The sequence below is a fragment of the Drosophila albomicans genome, chromosome 3 (assembly GCF_009650485.2).
Source record: "Drosophila albomicans strain 15112-1751.03 chromosome 3, ASM965048v2, whole genome shotgun sequence".
Lineage (NCBI taxonomy): Eukaryota > Metazoa > Arthropoda > Insecta > Diptera > Drosophilidae > Drosophila > Drosophila albomicans.
Genome location: NC_047629.2, coordinates 46729928 through 46748326, shown reverse-complemented (window position 1 = coordinate 46748326; position 18399 = coordinate 46729928). Strand labels below are relative to the sequence as shown.

Below are 18399 nucleotides of genomic sequence, written 5' to 3'. Positions count from 1 at the left end.
TGGCTTTTCGTTTCCAACTTAAAACACTTTTATAAAAATTTAAATGCCTTTTCCAACTGATATGTTAATTTTCATAGTAGGCTTATAACTGATAATTTAAAGTAGCAAATTTTCTTATTAGTTTTGTCATATAAATTTCCAATAATAGGAACTTTGTCGCTTCTCAGTGTACAAAAACGAGCAAAGACTATCGGAAGTTACTGACGGGCATTCTTAACAGTGTAACCAGATTGCATTTTCATTGCGGAAGCGGTATGTTTTTATATTTGTTGTAGTAAATGGTATATTAACTAATTGAAAGTACGGTCACGTTGTCTTTTGACGTTTACGTTGTTGCATTTTGCTTTCGCAGCTGAGTTTCGTATTTTGCATTTAGAAACTTCGAATATCATCATGGTTTATGTGAAGAACTGGGAAGATTTTGAAATCGCTGCCGAGAATATGTATATGGCGAATCCACAAAATTGCCGATATACAATGAAATACGTGCACTCCAAGGGTCACATACTGCTCAAAATGACGGACAATGTCAAGGTACGAAATGTGCAAATTGATTAAAAACGTGTATTATTAACATTATTGTTTACATTGCAGTGCGTACAATACAAGGCGGAGAACATGCCCGATCTGAAGAAAATTGAGAAAATCACAAGCAATCTGGTCGGTCACATGGCGTCCAAGGAGTAAAGCAAGCACACAAAATTGGCCACGGCAGCAGTTTGGATGTGGAGCAAAAACAACAATAACAACAAATGCCTTGATGTTATTGTCACTGTCGTTGTTGCTGTTGTCTGATGCTGAATCGCCGTGTGTCCCACCTGCAATTGTTTAGTTTGTAAGCGCCCTGACCAATAAGGCGACTAATTAAGTGTGTGGTAACAAGAGTAGTTGTTTAAATAACATTTTATAAATGTTAGCTCTGTACACACCAGTCAGCCTAATTGGCGCCAGTGCAGTTTTAATAATTACGATACTTGTATATTTATTGTAATGAAGAATGAATGGGTAAAGTTATAGCTGCATTATTGTGACATATTGAGTTTAGTGCATATTTCCATGAAATGCTTAAAAAACGAATTAAATGGGGTGTTTTCTAAGAAAATTTCGTGTTTTTGTATTCGAATCAGGGAACTGAGCTAATTTCCCTAAAACCTAGCTGTAAATATATCAAGTGGCATCACTGATGTTTCAGTTGCTAGTGTTGTTAGCTTTCGCAGAGAGCAGCAAAATTCGAGCCATAGATGGCGCTACTAAAGCCGTTGTAATTTGAAAATTCAAGGCGCGTTTTTAAATTGAAATGTTTCGCAACATTTTGTACACTTGTAAGCTAGTCGTTTTGTTTTTATGATTTTAGTAATTTTGTGGCTGCCACTTTGGTTGAAAAAATGTTAATTGCCTAGCCATTAAAGCGATTAAACAGGCAAAGCAAACAATTTGCAATGCACAGCTGAATGACTCAGTGTGAAGAAGAACGCTGCTGTTGCTGTTGTTGTTGTTGTTGTTGTTGCTGTTGCTGTTGATGCTCAGTCGCTGACCGCTGTTACTCACTTAATAAGCGGAGAGTAAATATTTGGTTATTTGCATATCGAGACACTCGAGTTTATTTGCCACAGGAGATTGACAGCAGCAATATGAGCTGCGTAAAGTTTCGATGGATGAGAAACAGAGAGAAAGAGAGAGACTGAGAGAGATCAGTAGCTGGCGAAGCAAAGTGTTGTTGACCAAATGCCATAAGAAGTGTTTGCACTTTTGCAAGAATGAGTACCTGCAACTAGGCAACTCAGTAGCCACTTTGGATTAAGGCAACGCTTCGCATCGCATCGCATCGTTCTCTCTCTTTGTGTTTGACCCAAAGAATCGATTCGGCCGCGTTTGATCGACACCGTCACAGGCCCTACAGTTGCAGCTCAAGCAGTTGCACTTGGCTTTGATTAGAGACCACAGAAGCCGACGAAGTCGACATCGTCACCAGACAGTTTCCGGCCATGCGATGGCTTCAGCGATGAGAGAGAGACAAGCTCATTTGGCTTCTGTTTGTCGACTTGGCCTTGTTAGAGACGACTTGACTTGAAAGTGTGGAAGGGTATGATGAGTGACTGCAAAAGGTTGTAGAAGAAGAAGGAATTCTAGATATACTTTATAATAAACTTATGAAAGAAATTATTTATAATTCCCTATTTTTGAGGTCGCATTTATGGATATCAAATAATGATCATTTAAATTTTCAATGAAACTTTTCATTAATGATTATTTATGTATAATCCTTGAAAATATATAAAACTTATTTTTAAAGATAAGAATTTAAAGATAAAAGCAAAACATGAAATTATTTTGTACTATTAACAATGTTGTTTTAAGAAATTTTAAATATGGAATTCCATATTTAAATATGGATATATATATATATATATATATATATATATATATATATTTTTTTTAAGATTGAAAAGTATTTATCTCAAGATTTACTCTCAGTGTATAACAAAAAATTCTTTAATCAAGATTTGAATTTTATAATAAGAGTTTTTTAATCTTAAAATGAAAATATAACATTTTTAATTTTTGTTGTGACACATAGTAACCTCGAATTCTGGTTACGAGATTTTTTTAAAATCATAAAACATTTAAATCAAGATTTTTATTTAAGTTTTTAGAAGCTAATTTTTGTATAGAATAAAAGATTCTTGGAGCATGACTTCAATCTTAAAATAAAATTAATTTCATCTTAAAGTGTGAATTTAACATTTGAAAACATGTTTTAAGATTTTTTCAAACTAGAATTCTTGCTTCTAGATTTTTTAAGATCAAAAAGTTTTTAACTCAAGATTTTCATTTTAGTTTCAAGAAGCTAATTTTTTCTCTCTATATAATTAGAATAAAAGATAAGGCAAGATTTCAATCTTAAGAATATTGTTTTTAAATCTTAAAATGCAATTTAACATTTGAAATGTGGCTTTAGGATTTTTCAAGATTTTTTTCAGATTGAAAATCTACTTTTCTACTACTACTTTTTAATATGTTTTTTTTTTAGTTTTGATCACTTATACTACTTAATCTCAAAGAGAAGCTTCTATAAGTAAATGCAAACAAACAATTTTATTGGGTATTTCAAAGTCGTGCACACTCTCTTTCCCTTACAGCTTTCTTCATGAAGAGATCTTCGTCGATCGGATGTTTGTGTTTGACGTCTTGTGCTTTTGAATACGCTGTTTACCGTGCATGCATTGCAATCACAATCTCAATCTCAATCACAATCACTTTAGGCGGTTAGCTTGAACACCACTGCAAATGCACCATCGTAAAGCATTTTCCTCTCTTCCCCCCTGAGTTTGGTTCCATAAATTTAAAGCACAATTGCGGCGGCAGCTATCGAAATATAGAAATCAAATATAGAAATAAATAAAAAGAGTCAATCTGAAATATACGACATGAGCAGAGGCAGAAGCAGAAAGTCAAGCTACTGGTATTTGAAAATCATAAACGCAACATTCAAGCGATCGTTACATGTCGATAAAGCAACACCTCCTCCTCCACCTACTCCTCCCCCACCTTCTCCACCTCATCGACTACTTGCTTGGGGTTTAATTAGGCACAGTGGTTGGCCATAGAAGTCATATTCGTATCCACATCGATGTCGCTTCACTTCGCTGCGATAAACTTGACAAATAACATAAATGCTTTTTATTGCGGGTGGTGAGGTTCCTTCACCCCTCTACTCCCTCTCCTCAAACACATGGACATGAACTATGTATGTATGTATGTGAGTACTTACTACCCGTATTACGCTGCGATGCATTTTACGACACCCACTGGCGTCAATTATAAAGATATTTAAGTACAGTTAGCATGCAATTAGATAGGCCAAAGGCAAAGGGATCTGTTTCGACTGCGCCTTCGTCGCAACTTATAACTGCAATCACACACACATGTGCCGAGCAATAAATCCCCCGAGATTTCACATTCTATATAAATTACTGCCATTGATATAGTCGCTTTGGTCATATGACAATTAGTTGTAAATTAAGACCATGTCGCCGCGTCTTATGCAAGTGCAAAAAACTTTAAAAGGCTTTGCAACTCGAGGCTAGTCAGAAGACTAACTGCAAAACTATTGCCAACTCAATTTTAGACACTTTCTTTCCTCTACACAAAATGGTGGCCATGGCAGTTGAAGTTGTTGCCTGACTGCCTGCTCTTAGCCCTTCACTTCAGTTATGCAAATAAGCCAAGTTTAATTATGACCATTAGCCACTGTTGAGCTACCGTTTAAAGTCAATACTTTTGGTCGGCTTTCGATGGGTTGGCACACAGCGAGAAATTGAGAATTGCTAAGTGATTTCATTTGTCTTCGAATCGAGTCACTAAACTCAAATATGGTCTATCAACCTATAAAAAAAATAAATCCTATTTTTGAATTGATTGCCAATTTATTATTTATTTATTTAATAAAGTTTAATATATTTAAAATTGACAATAACACTATTACTAAAGCACTGACTGCAAAGGCCTTAAGCTTAATTGTCAATTTATATACGTAATTTATTATTCAAATTAAACGTGGCTTTCTTTTACTCTTATATCTCTTTGGTTATTATGACATTGTTGATAATACTGATTGCTATTTAAAATTGTTTGAAAATGATTAAGGAATAAAAACAATTTAAATATAGATCCAAGAAATCTTTCTTGAATTTAAAGTTAAAATAAATAAATAGAATAGATAGAGCTATAATAATGTTTTATATGTAATTGTTGCAAATGTGCCCATATATAACATAATTTATATCATAATTAGCATAACAAACGTGACCGTATTAAGTTTTAGTTATCCTTTACTTTGTCGTTTACTTGATCCTTTGTCTGTGCATTTAGTGTGATTAGATAAAAATATAAGCTCATTACGAGTATATATACTTAAAACTAAATTGATCTTGAGCGTTTTATTTTAGAAACGGATATTGACAATGAAATACTAATAACATAAAAATAATTGTTAAAATATAACTGAAGAATATAGAAAAATGTAGATCATTTAATGTAATTATAATATGTTAGCTAGAAAATAAATGAACTTTTAAAATTATGAAATAATGTAATTTATTTAATTTAATACTTATAAAATTAAAAAAGGAAAACTAATCCAATTAAAACGAAAAAAAATCGAATAAAATGCAAGGGAAATTGTATTAATCAAAGTTACAGCCAATAACAGTTCGAAATGATTGGTAAAATTCCTTAAAACCTTAAAAATGTTGCAATTTCTGTGGCATTGTTGAAATTAAGGAGCGAAATCAAATCCGGTAGCAATTTCTGGCGCACTCCTGATTATCTGAAGATAAAGCTCATAGAATATAGTTAAATTAAAATTGCATAGAATCTGACCGTTAAAATTATAATAAGATCTTTTTCAACATTAAGAATAAATATAATTTAGTTAAGGATTCGAGATAACTATCTGTATATAATAATAATAATATTAGTGTTTTTCAGTTATAGTACTAAGTAAAGATTTATGCATAGCTATTGTAGAAATAGAGTTTTAAACAACTTTATTGAACCGTAATAAAAAGAAAATAAATGCACAAAAAACTTTCAAAAGTGAGATTTGCTTTGATTTATGATTGGGAATTTGAATTTAATCTGAAGCTAATAAGCGAATAATCACGTGAACGTTAAATAAGAATGGGATTTATATGTACTGCTATTTGAATGATTTAAATTTAGAACTAGTCGAAGGCAGCCATTGCTATCAAAATTTATTATGTAGTGTTAGCTGTCTGATAAGTTTATAAATAAAAAACCATGTATAATTTATAATTTAAAGAGGTAATGCTTGATGTGAAGAATATGGACTATGACTAATGCTACAATTTATAAGCTTAAACTTGTTGAACTAGAAAGCACTGGAAAATATAAATAAATACAAATATCAAAAAAGATAGAAAGCACTAGAAAATATAAATAAATGAAGTATCGAAAAAGATAATCACAAGTGAAAAATGATTATAACTAATTTTAATTTTCTAGGTCATTTTTTTTTCACTGTGCAAGTTTTTATGTTAGTCTGAAGTTTGTGACTTAAACTTGGTCGGCTTGGGTTAAAGATTCGCTTTGTTGTGCAAATGGCAGCAGCAGAAGCAGAAGCAAAACCAAAAGCAGTGGCAGTGGCGATAATGGCCATTAATGAGCACTTTATTGACGCAAGCCATTGACCGTATGCCGAAATGATATGCCAAATATCGGTGACTCAACCCCCGATCATCGAGTTGTGGGGCGTCATGAAACTTGTCATTGAATAAAGAGTACTTTTAAAAGTGTGAAAGTAATGCTGGCTGGGTAACATATCTATTATTAACAACTGACCCTCCCTTTTTTTCAATCGAATTCAAACAAGGAACTGAGCCCGCGAATTTCAAATACATTATGATTAACCGGAAGATACAATATCTTTTGGACTTTGGCTGACTTCAAAAGCTAAATGCCCTTAGTAATAACTAGAGCTTGTCGTATCAATGTCATTCATCATCAGTCAGTTAGTTGTTAGAGTTGCTCAGCTGGCTAATCAACGGTGACACAATGTCTATAAGGAAGCAATAAAATGACAAAAAAAAAATCGAGTATAGCATATAATTTCATTACAATTGAATCACGATGAATGAGTTCGACACACATATTTCAAGAATTGCCCAGAGATACTTCCTATCACTGAGCTGATACTGAGCGATAGAGAAGTGCTACAACTAATTGGCAAATATGTAGGTAAACAGTAAACAGATTTGTCATCCCATTCAACCACAAGGACTTCCGCGCCTCCCCGCTTTCCCCACACATTGTAAAGTCTAACGATTAAGTTTAATTAGTTTTTTGTACTCAAAAGTAGGCGAAAGAGATTTGCGATAAAATTCTTTAAAAAATGGAATTTATTGTTTAATATAAAGTACAAAATTTTCGAGAAGGTACTTAACAAAACTATAGGAATTTTAATGATGTAATAAAATAAATGTTTACCAACTTTGTTTAGCAATAAAATATAAAATAAATTCCCATTGTGAACTTTTGCTTTTCATTCATTTTCACATATTTTATATATTTATATTTATGATTCACGAAGTTGAAAACCCATAAAATTAAACAAAAATATTAAATTGATTCTTCAATTTGAAGCACAAATTTTTAATAAGAATCTTTAGAAAATGTAGAATTGATTCATAAATGTTAAACACAAAAAATGCTTTAAAATATATTATTGATACTTAAATTTAAAACACTTCATTTCTAATAAAATGGTGGATATGATTATTATAAAAATCCTATAAAAAAATAAAGAATAAATTCCTAAAACATGAACAGAATAAAATTCTTTTGAAATAATGTAAGTTTGAATATTATCTATAAGGCAACATTAATTAATTAACAGTGCTCTGAAAACACTCTTTTTTATATATTTTGCTAACATCCGCATTCTGTTCTGTAAACTCGAATAAAGAACAATCAATTTTGATTTATGCGCCTCTACAAATAACCACTTACAGCAACATTTTAAAAATATCGATTTATTTATTAAGTAATTGAACCAGTACATCAATAAAGTAACTCATTTAGATAGAAATTTATTCTGGTCAAAACTCATACTTTTTAAAAATATAGAATTAATTCCAACATTTTAATGCTGGCTTACATACTATATTATTATTTTATTTGATAAATAAGCTGAAGTCCTCTGCAGCCATTGCTTTACTAATAGTGTTAGTATTAATTTCAATTATAGCTAACCTTTTTAAATAAATAAATAAATTGGTAAATACAAATAATTTCAAGACAAAAAATGTACAATATAAATATTGATTTTTGAATTTCTTTTAAATTTTATACTCAGTTAAAACCCCTTTTAGTTGCTAGTATTAAAATTAATAAGCATTGTTACTTTTAGTTTTAATATTCCATATTATTTGCAGGTATATAAAATAAAATGAAAAAATATTAATATAAATATAAAATATGAATAATATACAAATATTTAATAATATTTTGTTGCTGTGTATTGTTCACAAATCAAAAACGGAATATTTGAGGTTATTGAAAACCGATTTGAGCAGCCTTGATATATTGAATGGTTGCCAATAATAATAATAATAAGTACAACAATTATATGTTATACGACTCGACGATTCGTAATGTGTTATTTATAACGAGGCTGCCTGGTAAATCAACGTCAATGATTAGAGCTTAATACATCTTGATAGGCAAGTGTAGCAAATTGATAAATCAAATATTTCTACTGGACTTGGTCGCTTATCTAGGGAAAACCAATCTAACATATTATTAAGGCTAATCACGCGATTTGCCACACAACTTTATAGAGGAACTTGAAGTGCCCATTTCCGTGCGATAGTTTTCCATAAGCACGAGACGCACACGACTCGCGACTCGCGACTTCGAAGCTCGAACTTTGTCACAGCCTTTGGATCTTCACCGCATCATCACCGCAGCTCTGTTTACCCATTAGCGTTTTTGGGCGACTAAAATGTTTGCTCTGTGGCGTCGATAACTTCGCTGTCGTCTGGCGTCGGAGTCGGAGTCGGAGTCAGAGTCTGTGTCTTTTGGGGGGGCCTTTTTTGGGGGCGCGGCTTGAAATCAGTTTTCTCTAAGCATTTTTGGCATTTGTTTGCCTTCGAATTATTGCAAATGTACAAAAGTACAAGCAAAGTACGCGTAAGTGCGGTAGCTTCAGCTTCAGGTTTCCACTTTTAAGCCACCAAATTTGACAACCACTGGCGCCACGTTTTTTTTTTCCATTGAAATTCCCTTTTAATGGAGATTAATGCGCAGCTTTTTATACTCGGTATTTATAGGGTAGAAGGGTATTATAAATTTATGGTGGCAGGAAATGTATGTAACAGGCAGAAGGAGGCATCTCCTACCAATAAAGTATATATATTCTTCATCATCTTCAAGATGTCCGTCTGTCTGTCCGTCTGTCCGTTTGAACTCCTAGATCTCAGAGACTATAGGAGATAGCTATCATTTTCGACAGCACTTGTTAGCAACCAGATCAAGTTTGTTTCAAATTTTTGCTACGCCCACTTTCACCCCCGCAAATCAATAAAAATCCAATAACAAACGTACTTTTGAAACTAGAGTCGCATTTTTTGGTAGATACATACATATATTAATATTTATGATTCCTGCAAATTTGGTTTCAATCAGATAAAAAAAATAGATTCAGATTTAAGAAAAACTTTTGTATGGGGAAAACGCCAACTTATCATACTCAATATACCAAATATAGCCCTTGATACATTTTTAGTATTGTTGTGGTATATTAAATTGGTATATTTTAAAATTAATACCGCACTGTTTTGCTTTTATATAAAAATGAAGTACGTAAGTCAATATATCAAATGTAACACTCGGTATATTTTTAGTATATTTGCGGTATATTATTTTTGATATATTTTCAAATTGATACTGCAACGTTTTCATTTGTTCAAAATGTTGACATATAATGTTTGAGATATTTTCAGTATATTTGCGGTATATTAATTTGGAATATTTGTAAATTTGGTTGTAAATTTGTAAATTTGCCCGATATACCAAAAATGCCATTAGGTGTATTTTTAGTATTTTTATGGTATATTAATTTTTTTCAAATTAAAACCGCACTGTTTTGCTTATATTTAAAATGGGTGGCGGGTATCTCACAGTCGAGCACTCTCGACTCTTAGTTGTGGTTTTTATGGTGTGTGGTTGAAGAGGCGCCCGATGCTGTTGACATTGCTAAATGTTTTCGAAAAACTTTGGCAGCTATTTGTACAGACATACATTTCGCATTGAGCGAGCTAATTAAGAACGTGGGAAACAAATGACGTATACGCAATATCTGGGAAGCAAAGCGGATGTTTTGGTTATAATTTGATTACAGCTTAATCCATTGAATACTATTTATTACAATTATCTTATTATTCTAAAAAAAAAGATAAACGTACTTAATTTCCTGCTAATTTATCGCTTTATTTTTTATTTTTATTTCGGGTTTTCTATGCCTATCGGGGTCGATTGAGAAATGACCCTCTGGCCACTTGAGGAGGCAACAAATCTATAGCCCACATAACCCAACAAATAGTAAACCGATTAACAAACAATGGGAGCTAAGAAATGCGCCACGACTATTTCACATTTATGAGCAAATCAATCAAATTCAATGCAATTTCAATTAGAGTGCCACAAAGTGGAGGACCGATAAGGCGGTCTAAAGCATAGCACAAGTATGTGGTTGGGGATTGTATTTGTGGTGGCTTCTGGTGGCGACCACAAACCAATCAAACTGACCGAATGGTGGCCATAAAACATCGACAGCTCGAAACCCGACGTCAAATGAAACTCCAAATGGGCAGCAGATGAAATGCTTGCTAGCTCGTTATCAATGGCATTCAGGGGGAATGGGAATGGGAATCGGAATGGGAATGGGAATGGGCCGTGTATAATAAACAATTTTAATATTTTTTAATTATGAAAACAAGCTGATTATATAAATTAAATCGCAGACGGCGATTAGATTGTGGCTGAAGTGACACAACGATGCTTAAAGTGCAATTTAAATGGCTTTAAACAAATTTCTATAATTTTTTCGTTTTTTCCAAACAAAAAAAAAAAGGCTAAACCAACCTGACGTTATCGCAGCTGATTAAAGACCCGAAAAAAAAGACGAAAGACGAAACGGGGTCTTGAAACTGATATGCGCTTTGAATTAATTGAAAATTGATTATTGGCGATGGACGAAAGAAGAAAAAGATAAGGCGACAATGGAGCTCAACTAGTTGCCCAGCTATTGGCTCGATAAGCAGCTTGGACAGCGACATAGTGACAGAGCGACAGAGGTTTTAATAATTGAAAATTAATCCATCATAATAGACGTCAAAGTCAAGAGAGAGAGAGAGAGTTGAGTGAGAGGACAACTCAAGAAGAGTGAGAAAAAAACTGAACAGAACAGAGATAATAAATTATGAGCACACACAAGAAGATAAACAGAGCCTAACCGAAAATAAAATATTGATATCTAAATAGGGACAGCGACGAAGACAGAGACATCAGGATATCAGCAGCAGAAGCAGCAGCGTCATCATTATCTGGCAATTGAATTTACAAAACAAATAATTACAAAATGCAGTTCAAATATAAATACGGTAAATGTGACAGTCGTAACTCTGATCAAATACGGAATACGGAATACAAATCAAAATGCGATTTTCAAGCAGCCCAAAAAAAAGAAAAAATAAAGGTTGTGCTCTTATCTCTCAGCTCAGCTCACGTTTACCTCTGAGCTTGGGGTTCAGTTCAGTTTACGATTACGCCCTGGCGCTACAAGGAAGAAGAGTATGCCCTCTCTTTCTACTTTCTCTCCCTCCCTCTCTCTCTCTCTCAGTTTGGAAAAGGTTAAAAAACTTTGTCGCAACAACTTCGACGGCAGCAAATGTATCTGAGCAAACAACTGCTGTGTTGTATTGCTACACATTTTCTTCCACTATCCAACTGGTTGACTGACTGAATGAATAACTGACTGAGAGAATGACTGACTAACTGCCAGACTGACAGACTGACTGAGTGACTGACTGGCTCGTTGCCTGGCTGATGGTTTCAATGGCAGCGAATTTGTTTACGCTGCGCCTAATGAGCCAACTTTATTTGTGCAGCGCAGCAAGTCGCGACCGCAGCTCACAGACTGAACAACATACGTACATAGGTGTGTGTGTGTGTGTGTGTAGAGACAACTGCAGATACAGATACAGCTCGAAATGCAGATACTGTTGCAGATAAAGATATCCAGTTACAGATATTTGTATTTAGTTTTAAAGTGCTTGCTCAAGACAGCAAATAATTTACATTTTCAATTATTTAAATACACACAAGAGTTGTAGATACTTTTAAGCCAAAAGATACATTCGTTGATCAGCTTTAACTGCATATAATAGCAGGTGCAACTAATAAGATAAATAGCATATCTATAATAATTTGACTATATATATTTCACATTCCTGTGCAAAAAGGCAAATGCAGTTTGAAGATATAGATACAGATACCAATAGAACTGAAGATAAAGTTATAAAGCTAAAGCAGATACAGATACTCTTCTTACAGACATATATATGCAGTTGTAAATATTTGTTTGAAAGTTAAAAATTATTGTTGAAAAGAGCAAATAATTTATATTTTCAATTGTTTAAAGACTCATAAAAGCGATAGATACTTTTGAGCTAAAAGATTTATTCACTGATCAACTTTAACTATATATAAAGACAGGTGAAGTTGTTTAAAATTCAATTTTGTTTATTAGCTAATCCTGCCAGAGCTGAATGGAATAATTTGACAACATATAAATAAATTAGATGTGTATTGAGACATCCGCAGAAAGAGATGCAGATACAAAAAGAACTGCAGATACTTATAAAGCTAAAGCATATGCAGATAAAGATATACAATTACATATATTTGTTCACATTCTTTAAGTAATTTCTGAATACATAAAATAATACACATTTTCAACTATTAAAATACAAATAAAAATTGTAGATACTCTCAATACCCTTAACCCAAGAGATAAGAATGTATCTCAAGAGCTTTAACCACATTTAACAAAACAGGTGTAACTGCTTAAAATCCCATTCATTTATTATCACTAGAAATCTAATCCTTCCACAGCTGATTGGAATAATTTGTAATCGTTTAGCAATCGCTTAACACTCGCCCACTTCACAGCGCGATTTCCTCTTTAAATCCTCTTTTATAACTCGACAGATTAAGGTGCAAAGCGTTCGCAGCAGTTGCTTATCAATTACGGAGGTAAGAATTATAAGCACACCCCAAAAAAAATGAAAGAATTCATGAGTATTCACGTCATTGCTGGAAATCAAAAGTCCGAGTCCCCATTAAAGAGCATAATATCATAGCTATACATATAGTATAGTAAAAAGTATATATTGTAGTCATATACATACATAATAAATTAAATTCATTGAAAGTCATTTATCAGTTTTTAATAAGTTTGCTCTGTTCACGAAGCCCAACAGCAACAACAACAAATCAATTCGCACACTTAATGAAAAAAAAAACACAACTCAATTATAAAGTTTATCATGCGTTGGAGGCGACCAAAAGGGGTGACGGAAGTGGGGGGTGAAAAGTCCATACGTTAAAAGTATTTTTCAATGTTGAAATTGAATTAAAATTTTGTGTCAATAAATGGCATTTACTTTAGTAGCGCCATAATTTTCCGTACATTTGTACAATATACATATATATGTATGTATGTATATATGTATGGAAGTGCACTCGCATTTCCATTATGACAAACATCGTATATACCTTTAAGTTGCTTTTTAATGCAACTTTAAAGAGCTGACTGGGGAATGACTGAAATGACTGACTCAAGTTTTGTGTTGATGAAGAGTTTACTGTTCTATAGAACCCATTAGGAACGGGGTTTCCCTTCTGTTGGCTAACTTATAAATGTAAAGTTCAAAGTTCAAAGATAAAAAAATAGATATATTACTTATTTTTTGTACGGTTCTTTCTGCGGGCTTACAACTCAAGTGTACTCCAGTATTTAGTAGGAAAAACTATTTCCGCTTTATAAATACAATATAAATTGCTATATTATTAATTTGATATATTATATTCCGCAAATTGTACTACTGCTTTAGTACATATGTATATTTGTATATATCTACATATTTATATGTTTATAGGTATTAATGAACCTGTAAAGGGCTGTCTGCCAACTCAAGTTGCGTTTTTATACTTTTGAATCTATAAAATTTATCTTGAAAACTTGTATGTTTAAAATTTCCAAATTTATTTTATTTATTTTTGTGAATTGCCTGTTAGAGAGATGCCAACTCAAGGGAAATACCGTATATAGTAGATCCTATATATTCATCTCACTTTGTCTTTTTAAACTGTCATTTCCCAAGTTTATTAAATAAAATATTTTTTGTGTTATAAACAGAAATGTGTACTATGTTTTTAGTACATACATATATATAAGTTATATAAATATAAATTAATTTTAATGAAACTTTAAAGAGCTGCCTTTGGGAATTTTTCGGGAATTGACTGATCTACAGAAGTATTTCTTATAGAACCTTATTACTACAGAGTTTCACTTGGAAAACTTGTACATTTTATAGTGATAATTTACATTATTTTATATTTATTTTTGCTTCTAATTCAAGGGATCCCGTACCTAAAAGATTCAATTTCCCAAGTTTTTTATACAAGTTTATTAATAAAATTATTGCAATATAAACAAAAATTGTTACTATACTTTTGGTACTATAGAAGTACATTTATAGATTTATTGAAATTAAATAAATTTTAGTTGACTTTCTGAGGAACATAGTAAATATTGAACTTCAGTTTGACAAATTTTATATGTGAGGGACAATTAGTTAAGAAAGGTGCAAATGAAGTGAAACTCTTGTTTAAAGAAGAATCTATATAACATTAAAGTATAGCAAACTACTCTTATAAAATTTGTATTTTCTTTTTAGTTTAATTAATAAACATTTAATACTTACAGATATATTTTAAATATTTGTATGGAGAGTACCAACGAAAAGTATTTAGTAGATTATATATAACATCAGAGTAAACTTTATGATGAGTCTGTTTAACATCAGAATACATTTGGCTATGTTCTATTTTTATTATTACAAATAGTTATTATATCATAATATAAATATATGCTTTCCTTTTAATTCGATTTATATTTATTATATCATAATCTTAATATATAGTTTCTTTTTCATTTGATTTATAATATAGTTATTAAATCAATAGTAAATTATCTTTAGTTAATCTTAACTAAATAAATTGTTGCTAACTATAGCCTTTAGCTGCGTTATATATGCTGCATCGGTTAATAAAGTGCTGCAACTTAATCAATCAACATCTCGCCTCAGTTTACATTGTAAATTACAAGCGAAATAAATAATAAATAAAAAAAGCAGCACTCCGCAGTTACAATTTAATCCAGATAAAGCGACTGCAACTCGATCAACATAATTAGCCAATGCTTAAATATGCGCCATGCTACGTGCAATCTGTAACTGCAACTCGCTTTGTATCTGTATCTGTATCCGCAGCTATGGATGTATCTGTATCTGTAGCTGTGAGTGCAACTGCAACTTTGTGACTGTTTAACCATGACAGTTTATATCAGCGCTCAATTGTAAAAATTATTTATTGATAACGCAATTTAATGCCAATTATTTGTACATAAATATTTGTTTAATTATCAATTGCATGTCGAGCTCAATTGACGTGGGTGTGTGTGTGTGTGTGTGTGTGTTTGGCATCGCCATCGCCATCCGCGTGATTAATGACATCGTTTTTACGATAAAGATACTGCGCATTGTTTTTCAAAATGTTTGCAAATCTTGTCAAATTTGCTGGCCAAACAAATCGTTATGCTTTAAAGTGAGGAATTCACAAAAAAAAAAAGTTACCCTCTACTTTGTTTACTCAGAAATTACGTGCAACTTTGGCTGGCGTTTAGCATTTTTATGGCATTATTGTGCACTTATCGGATGAATTAACACCCCAAAAGGGGTTGCAGCCCTTAAACCGAGAGAGGGTTGCCAGCTGGCACGCCCTTCTCTCCCCTCCTCGCTTAACCACAAGCTAAATTGCAGCAACATATGCGACAATTTTACGATTTTTATTGGCATCTCAATTTTTGACATTTGCCAGCTGATTATAATCGTCGTACTAATGTCATTTAATGGTTTGCAGCTCTAATTGCATCAAAAACTCAAAAACCCAATTCCAACATTCTGCAGTCGTTGTTTATTTTATATAATATTTGGAAAACAAAGGCACAAATCATGCTGCAGACTTTCATTGTTCTCTGCTGTTGTTGGCCGTTGCCCAAGCTTGTCTATTCTGTTTGCTCCCCAACTGCAAATGTTGGTTAAATGCACGTGGATGAGTAGATAAATATCGTATAATGAAAATAAAATAGGAACGGGCTCGAACAACAGCAATAACAATAACATTTGAGCAATCAGTCGCAATCCAACGTTGCAGTCATCTCACTAATTTGGAGCTAGTTTTCGGGGTTTACAAACTGGACTCGAGCTAAGACTGAAGCTGAAGCTGAGTACGTGGCCAAAGAAAATACACTTTAGCACGTTTCTTGTTAGCGCACAGTTTTCCACATTGCATGATATACTTACACACGTCTGAAGCGAAGAAGTGAGAGAGAGAGTTTTGGAGAGTTCTACTCTGCTTTGTGGCAGCTGCAAGGTCCGTTTGTTTATCTTGGCATAGGTGAATAGTTCAAATTAAGGCTCAGACATAGAGCATGAACAACAAAACTTGAGTTGGGAGTTGGAGTAAGAGAGCTGCAACTTCCTCTCGAATTGAGTTTCTTACTTTATTTTAACAGATCGCTTTGTAATCCATCAGTTGCGAATCAAGAGCCATAAAACGCTTGCTAAACGAACCGAATCGAACCCAAAATCGTGTACTTAATATAAAAAATGCATTATTTTGACATTAGCGGTAGCCCACAGCATCATTAATATCATTTATTGTGCGCTCCTCAGACGCGACACAACGATTTGAGTGGTCATAACAATTGAATATCAATGAGCGAGAGTTGGAAAGGAGAAAATGGCGCAAGGACATTATCGATTTTCATCGGAGCTTAAAGCGCAAAAGAATTTCACGGCTTGAAGCGACGTTGTGTGTCAAGTCAAGTAACAAACTGCCTCCTTAATTGCTGCTCTAATGATGTGCCGGAATGGCATCCTGGCAGACAGAGACAGAGACAGAGTCAGCGACAGCGACAGAGACAGACTGGAGACAGGCCCAAGTTGATTATGAAGTCCAGTCCCCCCCCCAAAAAAAAAACCCAATGCGAGGTCTGCTGCTCAGCTCAACTGGCTCAACACTCCATAATGATGGCAATTATAGCTCGTTTTTCCAACAATTTATATGAAATTTTTGTGCCCGACCAGCAGCAGAGTCAACTCAACTGGCCACGCCCCCATCTACAGGCACACGACATTTTTTCGTGTGCTATGTGGCCCACGCATCGCAACAGCAGCAGCAGCAGCTGGCAACGCCCAGCGCCTATTGCCGGCCTGCTCTAGCCGACGGCGGTGTGAATGAGTCGGCATGCGCTGAGCGCCTCCATCTTGAAAGCACGCCAGCCAAAAGAGAACGGCAAAACAACACAGAGCGAGAGCGAACGACTGAGAGAGAGCAGACAACACGAGTGAGCGCACACTCGGCATGCAATGCGGAAAGCAAACGTGAGCGAAGAAGGTGCTAACGAGTTTCGGCTGGTGGTGGGCAATTATCAGCTTACAGTACTCTGCACTGAGAGAAATGAGTGGTGAGTGAAGTTGTCAAAAGAGCGTAATGGGAAAAAGTTAAATACTTGAAATTTTGTTAAGATATAGAGTAAGTCAACATTTATATCAGTTAGTAGAAAAAAAAGTTTTAGATTGAGTAAAATTATACATACTTTAGGATGAGTTACATTGTAGAATACTTTTCAATATTTGAAATAGTGTTAATTGAATGCAAAAAATGTTACGAATAAAAAAAACTAGATTTAAATAATGCAATGAAGATTGAATGCAAATCAAACTTATTAGTTTAGGTTGAGTGAAGATGCTGACAAATTTATAAAATAAAAATTATATATGTATATTATGTAGTCAAGTAAAAATATTAAAAAAATAAACAAAGTGAAGATTCTGAAAATTTATAAATTTGTAAAAATATTTAAAAAATTAAGCAAAATATTTTATGTTGTATAAAAATGTAAAATTAATTATGAAAGTTAAAATCAAGAGTTCGTCAAAGTATTGCGAATTGAAGAAGCAAACTAAATACATACATATGTTAAGAGCAATTATGCAAATATTTTAATTATTTCAGTTATGACAATTTATGTATTTTTAATAAAAGCGTCATTAAATTTTAATGATATTAAATTCAAAAAGAAAATAAAAACAATCTATAAAAAAATGTTTCTCAATATACACTTAAGGGAGATCTAAGAAATTATGCAATATTAGTATTAACAGAAAATGTAAATGCAAAAATGCAAGTCTTAAAATAAATTAATTTACAATGAAATATTTTTAAAAATTACAAGCAATCAAATAATAATGAAAATAAAAAACAATTATTATATTTTTTTTATTATTATTATAAATTCAAAATATATAAATACAATATTTTAACATTTAAATAAATATTATAATAAAAGAATTATTGTGTATTCCTCTAAATTTACTGAAAATGTTCTACTTTCTGTACTTGTATTAAGTAAGTATTTTAAATTTTAAGTATTATAATTTTTAAATTATTAAATATTTTAAAGAA

At 32.8% G+C, this 18399-nt stretch overlaps 1 protein-coding gene and 1 long non-coding RNA gene across 3 annotated transcripts in view; one reads left to right on the top strand and one right to left on the bottom strand.

Moving 5' to 3' along the window:
• The first annotated feature begins 96 nt into the window (after nt 1–96).
• Nucleotides 97–1102, top strand: LOC117570356 (signal recognition particle 9 kDa protein). 2 transcript variants are annotated; one of them, XM_034251926.2, is made up of 3 exons: nt 97–252; nt 353–534; nt 595–1102. In XM_034251926.2, exons 2-3 carry the CDS (start codon nt 394–396, stop codon nt 685–687), a joined length of 234 nt encoding a protein of 77 aa, XP_034107817.1. In that variant the 5' UTR covers nt 97–252; nt 353–393; the 3' UTR covers nt 688–1102. The 2 variants fall into 2 exon arrangements, with proteins under 2 accessions (XP_034107817.1, XP_034107818.1); XM_034251927.2 differs by lacking the exon at nt 97–252 and having other exon boundaries at nt 303–534.
• A 2005-nt stretch (nt 1103–3107) lies between these two features.
• Nucleotides 3108–18399, bottom strand: part of LOC127565547 (uncharacterized) — a 51132-nt gene continuing 35840 nt past the window's right edge. The window contains exon 3 of the long non-coding RNA XR_007954867.1: nt 3108–3366. This is a non-coding gene — a long non-coding RNA (uncharacterized LOC127565547). The remainder of the gene's footprint in view (nt 3367–18399) is intronic.

Excerpts from the sequence above, each read along its gene's own strand:
- LOC117570356 (XM_034251926.2), top strand. The coding sequence starts at position 394 with ATGGTTTATGTGAAGAACTGGGAAGATTTTGAAATCGCTGCCGAGAAT. Across the intron at positions 535-594 it reads AAATGACGGACAATGTCAAG|TGCGTACAATACAAGGCGGA; the intron begins GTACGAAATGTG and ends TTTACATTGCAG.